We start from the raw sequence: 16990 nt of genomic DNA, 5'->3' as shown, positions 1-16990 counted from the left end.
AATGGTAAGTACCCATTTGAACTCATATGAACTCTAAAAATGTAAAATCCAAATTAGATAGTCTTACCTCTGAAATATTACAAACCATAATATACACAATGGAAGAAGAAGTAGGAACATTAAGAGTGAAAATGATTGAGAAATAGTCATAAATCTATAAGTATTAAAGCAAGAAAATGATAATCTATGTCACAATAATGATGTAATCAAGTAGAATCCACAATCAGAAATATCTGAAGAATTCTATTCAAGAAAGAATAAGTGGGGCAGAACATTCTTGAACAAAGACTGTATGCTCAGAAATAAGGCATTCTTCTCAACAAGACATCCCCCAATATTAATGTCCTAATCATATAAGTTTATACCAAAAAATAAAAGGTGTCAAATAAGGCAACAGTTGAAACACAGGTGAAGACATGAAAAGGTAGGAGAAATGCCATGTCAAGTTCCTGGAGTGAAAGGTTCTTGTGGCATTAGTGGCAGTCAATTAAATATTATGAGTGAGCATATTACAGAGGCTGTAACTACTTTTTTATTGATTGATATCTAAGAAGATCAGTGGTTAACAAACCAGCTAAATTAGTAATTGCTTAGAGAGAACTAAATAAAAATCCAAGATGTTCAAAGGATGGAGGTAAAAAACTTGAGCACAGTGTTATGAGAATATCAATAAATAAAACATAAAAACAAAAGTATAAAAACAGAGATGACCTCCATCCGAGGTTGAGTTGAGATATGTATGGAGAAAGGGCATCCTATTTCATATAATCCCAATGCTACTCAAGGAAGTGTATGGGAGGAGGGAAAGGTACCTGCTTAAGCATCATCAGCCATCAGATGACACCCTCTGTCCACTTCTAAATGACAACACCCAGCACTGTTTCTATGACAAATAGATATAAATACAGATTCTTCTGTACTTACTATCTATTTTTAAATATTTCACAATCCCAAAGATTCCTGAAATTGGTAACAGAATACAAAATGTTTGAGTTATTATTCGAAATACAAATGTAGTTCCAAGTATTAAATAAGCACTGAATATACAACAAGCCATTTGCTGATGTGGAGAATAACCATAGGTAGCAAATAGAATCCTCAAACTGTAGAGATGGCAGTGTGATGAAGGAAAAATGTCTGCCAAAGGGTGCAAAACTTGGTATAGGAGAGACATTAATAAATATCAAGATTGATATAATTTAACCTAAAATTCTCTCTTAAGGCATTTGGATACATCTTGATAGATTAAATAAATCACTACAAAATATCCATTCATTAACATGAAATGGAGTTTGTTACAAGGTATAAACAAGCACTATCAATCTCTTCTGAAAGATTCTGTTCATTTGAAGTAGCAACCTTCAGCTTTGACAGGACAAATAAAATTTTTTACTGCATGAAAGTCTGAGTCAATTAGGGTAGGTACTAAAATAAAAGAAGTCCATTTTGGTTGTCATCTCTCATAGTCCAAGTCTTTGGTAAGAGAGTTCTAAAGATCGTTTAAAACTGAAGTACAAATCCCTCTTCAGCAGAGGATGAGAGAGAAAGAAGTCTTCTGTGGTATCTGAAGGAAGCAGAGAGAGCACCTCTGTAGCAAGTAACAGAAGTAGACAGTACGTAAAAAATTAGGCAATTTGTTAGAAAAATATAAAAAATAAATTTAAGGCAACAACACCTTAAGTTAGACTAATGAGTGATTAGTCTGCAATTTGTAAAAAATATTCACAAATATTAAGTCACATATTTGTTGACAGAATGAGAGTAAACTTCGCAGTATTTTCGATGCCTGATTTCAAACTATAGCTATCAGCTTAATTTACTTTTAACAAATAGCAAAATAATTGTTATAACAGTTTCTTCATCTCTTATCTGATTCAATTATTTTATTGTTCTTTCTGTTTTTATATTTTTTTATATCTCTATAAAAGGTACATCACAAAATTTCATAATTATTATTGTTTTCTTGTTATTATCATTCACTAATGAAACATTTATGAAACTTTGTAGAATGAATGGCAACTGCCTGTTGTGGAGACACAAGAGTAGATAACGATGTTTTGAAAGTCGTCTGCCTTTCATCTTTAAGTCTTTCATATTGAAGACAAAAGGTGGAAAACTTTCAAAATGTCATCCTCTACACTTGTGTCTCCATTCTAAAAAGTTTCATCATGAATACTCTGCCTAAACAATCTATCAAAGAATGAAACATTTAGTTTTATGTTTTTTAATTACTTCTCCAAGAGACACTCTTATTTCCAGTTTCTTCCCTTTTTGTGTTCATTATTAAGGTATTTTACTGTTAAAACGAATCAATTTTTAAGAGCAACTTTTCATTATACCATTATCTACAATAAAATGTAAATTAAATAAGAAAACAATTATGGAAATATAGATCAAAAAGGCACTGTGTTAGTTGATTTAAGTTGTCCATAACACGTAACTTATGGACACTGCCACTAATGGTAGACACATTTTAAACATTTCAGATTAAAGCACTTATGCTTTGTCAAACTAATCTGAGATACATAATTTTATAAATGTATGTAATTGTTTTAAATTATGGTTCTCAATTCTAACATTGTATGTTTTATGTCATGTGATACTTACCAAAAATATTGAAAGGATGGATAAGTGCAATCCAAAACTGTTCTTCCTATAAGACAAAAATCATATAACCAATTACTTTTACTTCATGAAAGTGTTTATTTTAATAACTAACAATCTACTTATAAAGTAAGTGTACTTTTAACAATAAAATTATTTCTCGATATGATTAGGGTTTATTTTCTTAACTTATTTTACTTTTATGATTAAACTGCTAAAGTATTCAATGCTTCTATTCTTTTTTCTTTCTGCTGTGCACCTAACAGCTCACATTAAAATTATAGTAAGTAATAAAAGTGAGCTAACATTTCAGTATTTGTCTAATAATGCATACATGATCAACAGTTGTGTGCAATATTTAATCAACATAACTAATTTTTTTCCAATGTTTTCATTGCATCATCCACCATTCCTCTATTGTATCAGAAGAATGTTCTTAGAGGAGCATGTTATAATTATGTTTTGCAATCCACTATCTTGTTTAATTCTTAAATGGCAGACATCATCAACTGTAGATAGCTGTACTGAACACATGGCATGAAATCTACTTAAAACATTAGTTATTTTCTCAGTGTAAGTCATGGAGCAGAAAAGGAAGGGTACACCAGTTAAAGGAATGAAGTGAAAACATTTTTCATCAAAAAATACAACTGAAGTTGTGATAACTATTCCAATGAAGAAGAAAATTTTTCAGATTTTTTCATCATCATCAAATTCAATTGTTTCAAGCTCCTAATGCAATTTAGATAGTGAATCAGAATCCACTGGTTCTCAATGGGTAAGGTGTTACAATTTTGATCCATTTATTCATCCTTTTGATAGTAGAAAAGCAGGACTCAGATAAATTTAGGCTCATGGATCAATCTAAAGAATATGAACTTTTTATTGCTATATTTCATCAAAGTATGATGAGTCATACTGTGTGTAAACAAACAGATATTACAAGTTTTTAAATCCTTGAATTCTAAAGAAAGTGAAAGATACAACTATTGAGGAAATTAACACATTTTATTTTTGCTTTGGTGATGCTTATGTCACACATATAAAAGCATGTGTTAGCTGATAACTGGAAGAATGATACTCTTACAGGAACTTCAGTTTTTCCAAAATACATTACTGCAGATCAATTCAGGGATACTCTTAGATATTTGCACTTTATAAGTAACAAAGTACTGCATGCAAACAATTGATTATGGAAAGCTGGAAAATGGTTTACAATGGTAAAAAATAAAGCTGAGGAATCTTTTTCTCCATTTCAAAAAGTAGTTACTGATGAATCTTTGATACTTTACAAAGGTCGCATTGTTTTCAAGCAATACATTCCAAACAAACACAATAGATTTGGAATAAAGATCTTTGTATTATGTGACTGTGAGATAGGAATTGTAATAGATATGATTGTCTATTCTGCAAGTGATTTAGATGTCCCCAAAGATCCCCAATTAGGATTTTCAGGATCAGTTTTCAAGCAACTGATGAAAGACTACCTTGGTCATATATTATATATTGATAATTATTATACAAGTCTGAAATTATGCAACCTTTTCTTTGAAAATAAGACTTTTTTGTAAAACAGTTAGAACTAATCAGAAGAACATGCCTAAATTTGCACCTCTGACGAAGAGAGATGTTAAGACCAAGCAGCAAGGCAATGTTTTAGAACTTCAATGGAAAGACATCCTGTTACTTTACTTAGTACAGTACATAAAGGTGAAATGAAATACAGTGGAAAGGATGATGACACAACTAAACAACCCATAACCAAACCTGATATGGTTTTAGATAATACTATAAACATGATGCTCGCTGAAAAACGTAACATGCAAACTGGGCAAACCGACTGTCTTCATAAATATGTTAAGTGGTACAAAAATCTCTTTCTTCACCTAATTGATATCTCAATTGTGAATTATTATAACATGTATCTAATAAACACTGTCAAGGAACCATCACTGAGACAGTTTAGTTACAATGTAATTTATCAGTTACTGAAAAGGTACAAAAGGGTGACAAAACCTTTCCCAGGAAGACAGCCTTACTGTTCTCGATACTCTTGTTGGAAAAAAAGAATATTATTCGCAATTTTTAGAAAGCATTCCATCCTCAGGAATTAGAAAAAATTGGGCAAAGACAATGTCACATATATATGCATACAACAAGAAAAGAAAAGAAGCAAAAGATGGTGACTACCTGGTGTAAAGAATGCAGAGTAGCACTGTGCATTGAAGAATGTTTGTGATTTTCATATCCTGAAAAACATTTGAACTTCAAATTTTACCTGCAACTTTAGCCTTTAATATTTAAACAGACACAGATATTTACCATTATATCTTCTTTGAAACACAAGTTCCACTTAATAACACACTGTTGTACTTTTTTCATCAGATGAAAACCTCCATATCAGTAACAAATGAATACAGTTACAGTGTAGCTTTTTAGCATGATTATCATTAATCTCATATAATTTAATTTTTATAACACTACTAGACATTTTATTGTTTAGAAAACATCCTGGAATTTAGAACAGACTTCACCTTTAATATTAGTTTAACATTTCATATTGCACATTCTTTGAGCACATTTATTTTTTCAGTTGTTTGTGCACTAGGGTAGTAGAAACTGCCTTCCCTTTAATACCAAGTGAAATGAATGTGCTATATAATTTGCATTTCATTTCAAAATCCCAACATTCTTTGGAGTTATTCCACACAAGATGATTTCTGGATTTTAACTCACTTGTAATAACCAGTGACCCTAGAATTTATTGTGTCATTTATTGTAATTATTAACTAAACCACAGACTGAATATGTCTTATTTACTGACCATTGCTGAAATAATACCTTTTTACTACATTCTGCAAAACATTCTTTACTTTCTGTAAAAAAAAATAAATGATAATTTTATGAAAATTTGACAGGAACAGCACTGACACAAGCAGTCTCCCAGAATTATTATGTTATCCTTTGTTAAGATACTGTTATCACATTGATAATACTGATTTAGCTTCTTTCCAAAATTTCATATTTAACGTATGCCACACAACAGACTTCAGTGTCCTGCTAAACTAATAAAAGTTTTTGTTTAAATATATACAGTTCACACTAATATCTCACAATGAAGGGTCCTGGACTCTTGACTTTTGTTTTCAAGAGACACAGCAAGAATTTATGGGATCCTATAGACAGAGTTTAATAAACTCAAAACAAAAAGGAAAAAAGCATTTTAGCATCAATAAAAATCATTTACAATGTATACTATAGGTTTACCTTCTGCAAGTGGAAAAGAACATTTTAATATTCAATGAAAAACTTCACATTTTATGTTATTTTCTTTACCCTAATTCTCTATGAGATTAGTTGATTTGACTGACATCCTAACCACCATAAAAAAATAAATAAGGAAATAATTATAAATTTCTCCTATCTTCTTTTTGGATTTGCTGCAAACTGTAAAATAAACCAAAAGTAGCTTCAAGCTGGTAAGTGTATACACCAATTTATACCTATAGAATATTGTTTTATTGCCTTTTTGAACCATGTCTTATTTGCAAATCACATGGCAAACATGTAGCTCACATTATGGTATCAAATTACATAATGCATAGATTACTCACTAGCATACCTTGTAAAAGTGTTTGTTATCATTATTTATTTTTTACTTTAGCTAAACTAAAACATTTTTAATTCTTATATTTTAGTTACTTTTATAATAACAAATAAAGTATACACATGAAAAACAAGAAATAAAGAAGTTATGTTGGCCTGTTTATCTACACTGTTGATGAAACTTCATCCTACTTTTTATACTAATTTTATTACATTTAAATAATGCACCAAGGAATACAGAATTATAACATGCAAAAAGGAAAGAATGTTCTCTGTACATAAAACAATGTAATATAATATAAGATTTAATAGAGAAACGCCTTAGCTTTCTTCTAGTTACAAATGACATAGTCTTAAATGTCAGAGAGAACTAATGGCAAGATCTAAAGGAGATGATACGACACGTGTGCTTGCAAAGAGGTTTGATTTTCTATTTTATCACTCTGTAACTAAATAAGAGTAAAGACAATGTTAATTATGCTTTGCTTAAATATTAAAAACATTGTAGTGAGTAATTTACATTATATTTTGTACTTCTCAGACAAATGGTAATAAAATACTTATAGAAGCAGGATGGCATAAATAATAAATGTTGCAGTTCTCATAGCAAGGAAGGTTGAAAATTTTTTAGATATTTCATCATAAAATCAAAATGTTAAAACATAAATAATACTGAGCTTTGATTTATTATCTACATTTTGATGCCAAGTTCATTCACATACATTGATAATAACGTACTTAAATTTTGATTGCAATTCTGTGAAAAGTTGCGACATGCATTTTTACTTATCCAAGGCTAAAAGGTAAAACGTGGGACTTTTACAAGGCTTTATTTTCATGAGATTTATTGTCACTGATGAGACCCGTTAGTTGCTGATTGTGGACGGCTGTATACAAACTGTATGATGTTTAGTTTGTAATGGTACAAAGTTCAAAGCAAAGTACTTGTGTTTGTCTTGCACAGAGGGCATCTGTGTTGTTGTTTGGTACCTGTGAGACCAAATCCCACGTGTCCCAACAAATTCTCTTGCGTACAGGACTTGGGAGTTTAAGATAACTAGAATCATTATGTACATATAAATTATTTATCCTCTGAAAATGTTAGACTATTCTGCCAGATATTCAGCATCCAGCTGAAACATTAACCTTACATATCTAAATACTTTTAATGGTCATTAAGTACAAGTGTTGCAGGGAAAATGAAATTTGATCATGATCAACAGTGTATCTGCACAAGAGTGTAATGTGGTTAGGATATGATCAGTCAGACCTTACAGTATATATCTAACCTCAACTCAACTAGATACACATTTGTTGTAAAAGGAGGGCATACTAGTTGTTTGAAATGTAACATGGACTATTCAAACAGTGTCACCACTGCCTATTTCCCATTGGTGCTGTCCATCAACAGTTGGGAATTACAATGTCCACCATCCCAACAGCTATGAATTGTTAAGTGGCAAGGGTGTCCTGTGCTTCACTTGAAGGAGGAGAAAGAATTTGCAGTATATATTAATCCCAATTGGATGCTTGCTGGAAAGACCTTTTACTGAAAACAGTGCAATGGGTAACCTCAAGCACAAGCCAAAGAAGTGGGCATACATTTGCTGGTGCTAGCTTTTTCAATGATAGACCATTATATGGTACAGTTTGATTTTGGCAACTGAGTAAATTTTAATAACACAAGGATTCTTCTAGTAGTCTTGCAGAACACATAATCTAAACAGTAAGCTGTGGCAGGTTGGTTGCTTTTTGTTAGCCCTGTCTCAATGCATTTTTTGGAAAATAAGAATATCCTGGGAGGCAGCACTAGCTACCTGGTGGGATCCAATAAAATGGAAAATGGTGCTAAAAAAGAAAATGTACTTATCCTTATTAATACAGCATGTAACTTCACTGAAGAATAGTAATTTGAGGGAGTCAAACTTTTGCAGAAGATGAAAGAAATAGATGGAGACTATAGGAGACAAATATGTATGGATTCATCCATATGCCAGCTTGAGGAATCTTGTCCAAGAGTTGGTAAAAATAATACACAAGCGAGACAGCTGACAAATGTAATGTGGAAGAATGGTAATTTTCTAGAGCAGAAAAGCCTAGGGAAGAGAAACCCAGTTTTGATGGCATGAACAATGGCAAAGACAAGTACCAAGAAGAAGCATACATGGTTTCATAAAAAGAAGGTATATATATTATGTAAAGGTCCCAGCCAAGTACCAATAAGAAGCACATGTGGCTTCATAAAAAGAAGTTATAATAAACATGAAGCCAATGGCTTGCATGGAGTATAAGTAACAGCATGTAAATTATGTAAATCCCAATGAAGTACAGAACTAGGACAAGGGGGTTAGTAAAAAAAGAAAGGACTGGAACAAAGTAAAGATAGCAAGAAAAGAAAAACCTAAAAGTAATAAAAAAAAGATGGAATGAAGCCCCAGAAAGACCATTAAAAATGAAACTTGACAATCCATAGTTGAACATTCTTGGGAAAAAATTTAAAATGTTAGGCACAAGATTTACTTGGATGAAGGGAGAGGATTATGGATCAAAGCTGAAAACAACTAACATTACTTTTGTTGAGAAACAAACAGAGTTGAAAGATAACAAGAATAGAGTCTAACCCTGTGGGCAATGGACTAAACAAATCCAACACGTTAAGATAAAAGGACAGCATCCCTCAGTGAAAAAAAAATATATATGGTTAATGCCCCAGTGTAGAAATGGGGCATAGGAAAAGTAGCCTTTGACAGCAATCAAGAAAGCAGAAATCAGGGTTCTGTTGACCAAAGAGGCACTAACAACAGGAACTGAAAAGGAGTATTGCATATCACTGCAAGGGAAGAAGAGAGAAAGGTAAGAGAAAAAGGTGAGATCAACTGTCTAAGAGCATTGACTGCATGAAGAATGAAGGTTTAGTGCTGAAGGCACTGAAGTGAGGAATGCCCACCTGCAATGAAACTAAGGGTGAAAAACCACTCCATAATTAGAGTCAAATAGTCAAATTGGCATTTGACAATTCATGAGATGAATCCAATAGGAATAATCCCAAAGTAGCAAATCCAATGTGAGAAAGCAGAGTCCTGGAATAGATACTCACCTGATGATTTACAAGAAATTGCTGTGGAACTGTCAGAGGATGAAGACCAACTGATCCATGAGAAGAAGGAGAAAACAGAATAATGTTCAATGGACAGCAAAAGGTTCAAGGATCTTGATATATAAAAAAACATGCCAAAAGTCACATATTCAGAGATGCCCCCCAATTTAGTATAAAGGCATCTAATAACACATGGAGATGTGGTTTGGAAGGCAAGGGATTTCCCATCATGGTATTGCTAAGGTTTAGCTATCAAGACAAATCTTCAAAAGGAGAAGGGAGGCATACACTCAAGAACACCAAATCATGAGAATGGTGTCCCTAATTCTGCAACTCCAATTAAAAGAGGCATATACAGCCGAAATAAATAACCAATTCAGGGGAAGCCAGATGTTTCACATACTATATAAACTTGTGTGCAGTATGTAAAAGAAAAGTATAAACCTAGTTTACAAGGTATTCATTTTATATAAATGAAGTTGAGAAGGCTGGGCCCAAATGAGATGAGAATAGAAAAACATGCCTTTATGTACCAAGTATCAGGCAAACATGAGACTTGGAGAGCTTTACAAGCTAATCCAAATGAGAAGCCATCAGCAAAAGAATTCAGATGTGGGAAGAGTTGACTTGAGAAAAGATAAGGAAAACCTAAACATATGTAATAATGTAACAACAGCCCCAATCTATAAAAAAGGTGGAAAAATGCTCCCTCTGACTTCAACAAAGACATGTTGAGCAGAAGCAATATCAAAAGAAAAAACACAAAATTGGAAGGCGTAATCCTGAAAAACAGAATATGTATACCAAACACTGTCCTTAGTCACCCACAGTTGAGGTAAAAATAACTACAGGAAAGAAAAAAATTATTTTATACAAAAGATGATAAAAAACTAGTTGTGAGATGACAAGTCACTTACTAGGTGTCAGTCTCCATTATTCTTGGTAACCCAAAAAATGAGAGTAATAATTAAGTGTAGGGGTACAGTATACCCTCACCTACTCGCGGTTCCCCATTCGCAGCCCCGCATATTCGCGGGTTAGGCTCTTAACCCTATCGCATCGTATGCCGGTTTACCGAGCATTCGTTTTTATGACGCTAGCCTGGTATACCAATCGAACAATTATTACTGAATTTTACTGTACTGTATTATTATTACCTGATCTGTGCGTACTGTATTTATCTGTCTAAGTTTGCCTTTAAATTTGTTCCACTTTCTGTCAATTCTAATACATGTGTTGTACGCATAGAAAATGACTTTACGGTACAGTAATACAGTATGGGTAACTATACTATGTACGTTTCTTTTTTGATTGAAATATTGTTGCAGTACAAAATTAAAATGTGTTTACATTATCATTACTACATTAGTGAAATACATAGCTGCATGCAATATTACTACATTATTAGTGTATTAATGAGTAAGAGTGTCTTTACAAAGTGTCTGGGAAGCATTTAGTACCGTATATAATCTCATACATAGAAGTTTTAAAACTGCATCCAATATTCGCGGTTTTTCGCTATTCGCGGGGGGAGGGGAGGGGTAAAGAACGTAACCCCCGCAAATAGCGAGGGAATACTGTATATACTTTCCTGATGGTGTTCTTGGCCAAGAGACACTGAAGGTAAAGGTGAACAGAGGGAGAAGGAAAAAAAAACAAGGAAGTACGTACAGAAAAGTGGATAAACAGACTGTACATGAAAACCTGAGAAACTCATCTGTATAAATAATAGAGACTAAGTCCAGTGAAAAGAGACAGATAAGTTTTTATACAGCCATGTCCAACAGGGCAACCACCAAAGAGAGGAGCTATGATCCTGAAATTAGGAAGTAAGAGGAGAGAAAGTAGAAGTATGAAAAGATGGAATGGGAAAGGGAGACATGGCTTAACCAGGTCTAGGAATAGGAACAAATTGATGAGATTGAGAAAGACAGGAAGCCACAGTAAACAGTGAGAACTGATATTGGGTTGGTTTGTCAGGAACACCTCAAAAGATCAAAAAGTAAAGAAATAAGAGTCCAATAAAGATTATGGAGATAAGCATAGAGAAGGTATAAATTAACTAGGGGAGGAATCTTGTCCAAATTAAAGGGGAATTAAGTAATGAGAGAGAGCAGAAGAAGAAATACAGGACAATCTGGTGAGATGAAAAGAATATACCTCTCCAGAAAACCCCTTCTCAGTACAATGAAGTGCCTTAGACAATAACTAATGTAGGAGTGTGGTAAGAGAGAGACAAAGGTGTGAAAACTGGGCACTGAAAAAGGGAAAAGTTAAGGTATACACCCTCAAACACATCATTATCTTGGTCATGTTCAAACTCGAGAGAAAAAACATTGACTGGATGATTGGGAGGAAGAGTCTAGTGTGCATGAATGAATCCCAAATGTTGTACAATAGCTGTAATGGAAGGGAATGTATACAATGGCTGTAACATCTGTAACAGAAGGGAAGGAAATGTATACAATGTCTGTAACATCTGTAATGGAAAGGAAGGAAATGAGAGAACAGATGCCTAATAGTTTGAATGAAGGATACTTAAGAATTATCTAGTTCCAGACTGGAAAAGGATGACTGGTTTAGAAGGCTCAGAATGGTCTAAGAACCACGTAGGAGAAGGAGAATGGCCAGGTCATAGAAAACAGTTCACTGTAATGGGTTATTATAGAAATGGTTGGTTGTTTGGCATAGGTAGCCTAGTTGCTTTGCACCAATAAATGACAAACAACCAACCATTTCTATAATCACCTATTACACAAAACTGTTTTCTATGATCTGGCCATTCTCCTTTTTCCTATGTGGTTCTATATTAAAAGGAACTGTGTTAAAACCAAACAAAGACCAATTTCTGAATCAAAAACTTAAATATAATTAAAAAGGCCAATGGTCCTTTAAAATAAAAAAAAACTTAGGTGGACAGCGTTATTAACCAAGGGTGAACTCATAATAAAACCATTTGAAATAGTGGCATTTCTCCCAATTGTAATGACTGCCCGATAGTAAAATGTGGGCTACTGTAACCTGAGTGTTACACAGACTACACACTGGTGTATCAGTCCCAGATAAAAGAAAATGAGTTAAAAAACTGTGAACAATGTTTAGCTTAGGCAGGACAACTTCTTCCTTCCAATATCCTGACAAAAGCAAGATGGTCAAAGAGATGCAGATGGTTTGATCTGAAAAAGCTTGTTATCATGTTGCTCACTCCAACTTGATTGCTAACTGGTATGGAGCCAACCTTGAATACAGGACTGTAGTCCATGTATTGGACAGGCATGGTCTTGATAGCACCAGAGCAGATGGACTAAGCTGTGGTGTCAGTGAGCTCTTTCCTACGAATACAGATGCGATCCAGTATACCAAAATAACTGGATCAAAATGGATGATAAAAAGAACTGGGCCCGTTAGTTTTGAATATCTATGAGTACAGAGTGAGAATTAATATGAAGCAATTCCTTAGCCAGCAGAGAACTAAGCAAGGATACCACAGAAAACATGTTGAGGTTTTAGGAATACACCTGGACAATACAGTCAGTCACTGGTGCCATGCAGTTGTCTACTGATAACTTACAGATGACAGCAGGATTAAGTTCTGAGAGCACAGTGAAAGAGAGCCAGTTGGCCTGGTCCAGCTCACATTGAGGCACGTGGGTCAGGTGGCATCTACCACAGCCAGTCTCTCTCAAAATGACAGCAAAATGGTCATTGGCACATGGATCTCTACCAGTCCTCCAAGAAAAGTAAAGGGAAACAGCTAGAGAGATCAACAGCAGTAAAAAGACTGACTAGGTGCATGAAAATAAGTACAAGAACCAGTACTGATGGTTATGTCCTCCTAGGGTGTATTGAGTGGCAAAGACAAAGTGATTACCATTGCTGATCAACCAGCAGTAATCACTCCTCCATGCACTCATCCATTATACAACCTGTCATTTCTGTACAAAAAAAACTGCCCAAAGCTGACTGCATCAACAGGTTTCAAAAATATTTCCTTTAAGGATACATATGCAGGATGATAAGAATCAATCAAATCCTTAACATAATCTATATTCCAATGAAAACCTTGACAGTTCCATTGCATCAAAGTGGCCATTTTTAATCAGGTGAAGAAGAATTGGGCAGAGAGCCCTTCTGCTTTTGACCACGTTTTGTTTTGTTTTCTTTATTAGATGGTTTATCAACCTTCATGAATCCTGCCCTGGGTCAAGTTGGTAGTTCTCTGTTGGTGGATGAAGATTCCACTGACTGAGGGTGTAAATAAATAATCGTTTTGCATCTTGGGGCTGAAGAAGATGAACCCAAGGAAATGCCAGAAGCCAGAATCAAAAGAAGTAGAGCTGGGGAGCCACTGAAGGAATAGTGGGGATAGAGATAGGCACTGACTGTAACTCATCAACTACCTTCATCATGGAAGGCAAAAGACACTTCATGTGGTTTGAAAATGACTATTGGAAGCACAAAGATCTGTCTGCATTTCCATTGTAGCAGTGGAATGGAGTGCAAGAACAAATGTCCGAGATGGAGAGGGGGACAATAACTTCTGAATCTCTGGGTAGAATGTATTGTTCAGTCTTCAAATATTGCACCTCTTTCTCCTCCACCTACTTAGGGTAAGAACAAAAGTAAGAGGGGTATGAACTACTGACACTGGAAACATCTGAGAGGGTTGGGAGTGTATGGCCATATCTTACAGTTCAAATAACCTGCCATGACTGTGGTAGGTGGACGTAGTGATGTAAACAACAAAATCATTAGTAAGTAGCATAATTCTATTTTTGAGAGTGGAGATTCGGAGCACTGCAGAAATGAATTGGCTGGAAAAACCAGTGAGAATCTCTGACATAGAAATGTTTTTCAATTCCTTTTCAACAATAACTCCTCTTGAGGAATTCAGACTAGCATGAGAAGTACCCTCAAAGGGTATATTCTCAATGCTCTTCGAATTCAGGAGACGTTTAGTGTGTTATGGTGAAGATGTTTCCACCAAAATGTCTCCAGAGAGTAACTTCCTTACAGACTTGGGGTAGCCAGCAAGCTCCTTTAATTCCTTTTGAGAAAAAAAAAGAAAAAAAAGAGGATACATCTGCCCTGAGGATTTCTCAGATAATGAATGATAAATGAGAAATTATGAGAAATCCACATACACAAACTGACTATGATAGTGACTGTTCAACAGTCATCCATTTGTGGCCAATTTTACCAATTATCATTTTTTTCACAGTTGTATTTATTTTCTTTTGTACATGGATGGGGGTATCTATAATAAATAGAATACACTTCAGTGCTCACTGTTCACACCCACCATGGAGCCCGACGAGAAGACATATTGCAATGCTAAACAAGAACACTGCAGCAATATCAGGGTTATGTGAACATGTGAACACTATACCCAACACAATGTCCACAACATCTACTGAGAATGTCCAGCACTGGTACTCAGTTGAACTTAGACCAAGTGGACCAGTCGACTGATCCTGGGTGGGATCAGGCCATTCGTCTACAAGAATTCAGGATCAAAGTGGTGAGTTAAGGTTAGACCCCTCAAACACCAAAATCCTCTCCTTTCCTTCATGGGTCACCATGCATGGCAAACACATGGGTGAATGTTCAAATCCTAAAGGAAAGTAAACTGAAAATACAGAACCTTCTCTGGGAGGTCACCTCACTACATACAGAAATCCACCTTGAGGAGTTATAGAAATGAATATAGCACCCATAGATGAGACGAGGGAGCATCAAACAACCTAAATAAATGGGGTAGCAAATGGACCACCATATCTAAATCATCTAATTACCATGATAAACTGCAAGGGTGGGTGGCCAAAACAGTAAGACAGAAAATGAGAAACTCTGCAGGAAACACTTGCCTCTCTTGGAAGGTTGTACATAAAAGTCGCATGTGAAGATGATAATGTGGATTACTCTGGTCAAAGATGTATGTTCAAGGTTGAAATAAAACTGGATCTCAAATACAGAAACAACAGAGGCTACAGGATTGTAAAGAGCCAGAGTAGGGTAATGATAAGAGATTGACAAAAGATGCTGGGAATTAAACACAGCACCCTTGGAAGAAGCAAAGAGTAGGACAGGCATGCAGAAAGAAAATGAACCAAACTTAGAGGGAAGGTAGGTATTCAATATGTAAAATTAGGAACTGCCAGGAAAACTGAAGCAAGAAAAACACCCTTGCTGTCAGTCACCTGAAGTTGCCTTTCCAGTCCTTGGTACAGTTCAAAATAAAAATAAAAAGTAAAATGTGTAAACTTTAAGACATGCCAGAAACACTGAAGCATCAAGATGGAATTTGCAGTCAGTCACCTGAAGTTAGCCTTTCTAGTCCTATGTTCAAGTCAAAATAAAAATTGAAATGTGTAAAAGAAATCATGCTAAAATACTATATAGTCTGATAAAAAATCTTAAATTAAGTGTAAAAGACCAATGGCTTTTAAAAATGTAAAAACATGAGTGAGATGGAATGTATCACCTTTTACATGAGCCAAAGTCAAGGACAAACCTGCCTTACATATATCTTTAAAATGGTGTCGTCATTCTAGATTGTAATGACGGCATGATAATAAATTGTGGATGACTGTGATCTGAGTGCCACATAGACCACACATTGGTGCAGCAGTACCAGATAAAAGGAAGTGGTGGGTTGAAAAACTGTGACCAATGAGTAGCCTTGCCAAAACAACTTCCTATCTTCGATCCTTACAGAAGAAAGAGGGCCAAAGACCTAGAGAAGGTTTGATTTGAAAAGGCTTGTTACTGTGTTGCTCATTCCAAGTTGCTTGCCATCTGGTGTACAGTCTGGATTTGATAACTGGACCATTGTCCATGTATGGTATGGGTACTGGGATGATAGATCCAGAACAGACTCTGCTGCTCTGTTGGCCAGCTCATTCCCATAAATATCAACATGACCTGGTATCCAAAAGAATTGGATGGAGACAGATGAGAGAGAAAGATGGGCCAGTTTGTTTTCAATATTGATGAGAAGAGGGTGGTGACTATCATGGAATGATTCCAGGACCAATAGACAGCTGAGTGAGTCCTTATATATTGTACAATTTGTATACTGCATTAGTTCAATAGAGCAAGAGAGATGGCATACAATTCAGGAGTGAAAACAGAAACTGTAGGGGGGAGTCTGTGTGCTATAATCGAACTGTCACAAACCAATGCAGAGCCCACTGAGTCACCCGATTTGAAACCATCTGTATATATATCCAAATGGATGAGTCATATGAAAGATGTTCAGCAAAGAAAGAGCTATATTTCCAATCGGGTGTATGTGTTTTCCTCAGATGGCTCAAAGATAGGTTACAATTGGGGATAGCAATTTGCTATGGTGGAATAGGCTGATTTGAAGAAACCGCAATGTTATTCAAGGAAAAATCAAATTCTTCTATTTGTGCCTGGATACAGAGACTAAAAGGAACAATGGCAGATTTTCTGTTATTAAAAAGTGTGGTCCATCGTGGTTGGAAAACACAACTCCATGTAGGATGCTGTAGTAAGGATCGAAGTTTGGATGCATACAATAGAGACAGTTGCAAATGGCGAATATATAGAGGTGGTTCATGAGATTCCACATACAGACTTTGCACAGGAGAAGTATGAAAAGCTCCAATGCAAAGCCAAAGCCCCTAGTGATGGACAGGATCCAACATTTTCAGTTCT

At 35.0% G+C, this 16990-nt stretch overlaps 1 protein-coding gene across 2 annotated transcripts in view; it reads right to left on the bottom strand.

Moving 5' to 3' along the window:
* LOC143247483 (dihydrolipoyllysine-residue succinyltransferase component of 2-oxoglutarate dehydrogenase complex, mitochondrial-like) overlaps positions 1-16990 on the bottom strand; it is a 129192-nt gene that overhangs the window by 75656 nt on the left and 36546 nt on the right. For both annotated transcript variants that reach the window (XM_076495701.1, XM_076495700.1), the window contains exon 3: positions 2608-2653. In XM_076495701.1, coding sequence (XP_076351816.1) covers positions 2608-2653 — 46 coding nt within the window. The remainder of the gene's footprint in view (positions 1-2607; positions 2654-16990) is intronic.

Source organism: Tachypleus tridentatus, chromosome 3 (genome assembly GCF_004210375.1).
Source record: "Tachypleus tridentatus isolate NWPU-2018 chromosome 3, ASM421037v1, whole genome shotgun sequence".
Taxonomy (NCBI): domain Eukaryota; kingdom Metazoa; phylum Arthropoda; class Merostomata; order Xiphosura; family Limulidae; genus Tachypleus; species Tachypleus tridentatus.
Note: the sequence above shows the minus strand (reverse complement) of the source record. Positions and strands in the feature narration are given on the sequence as shown.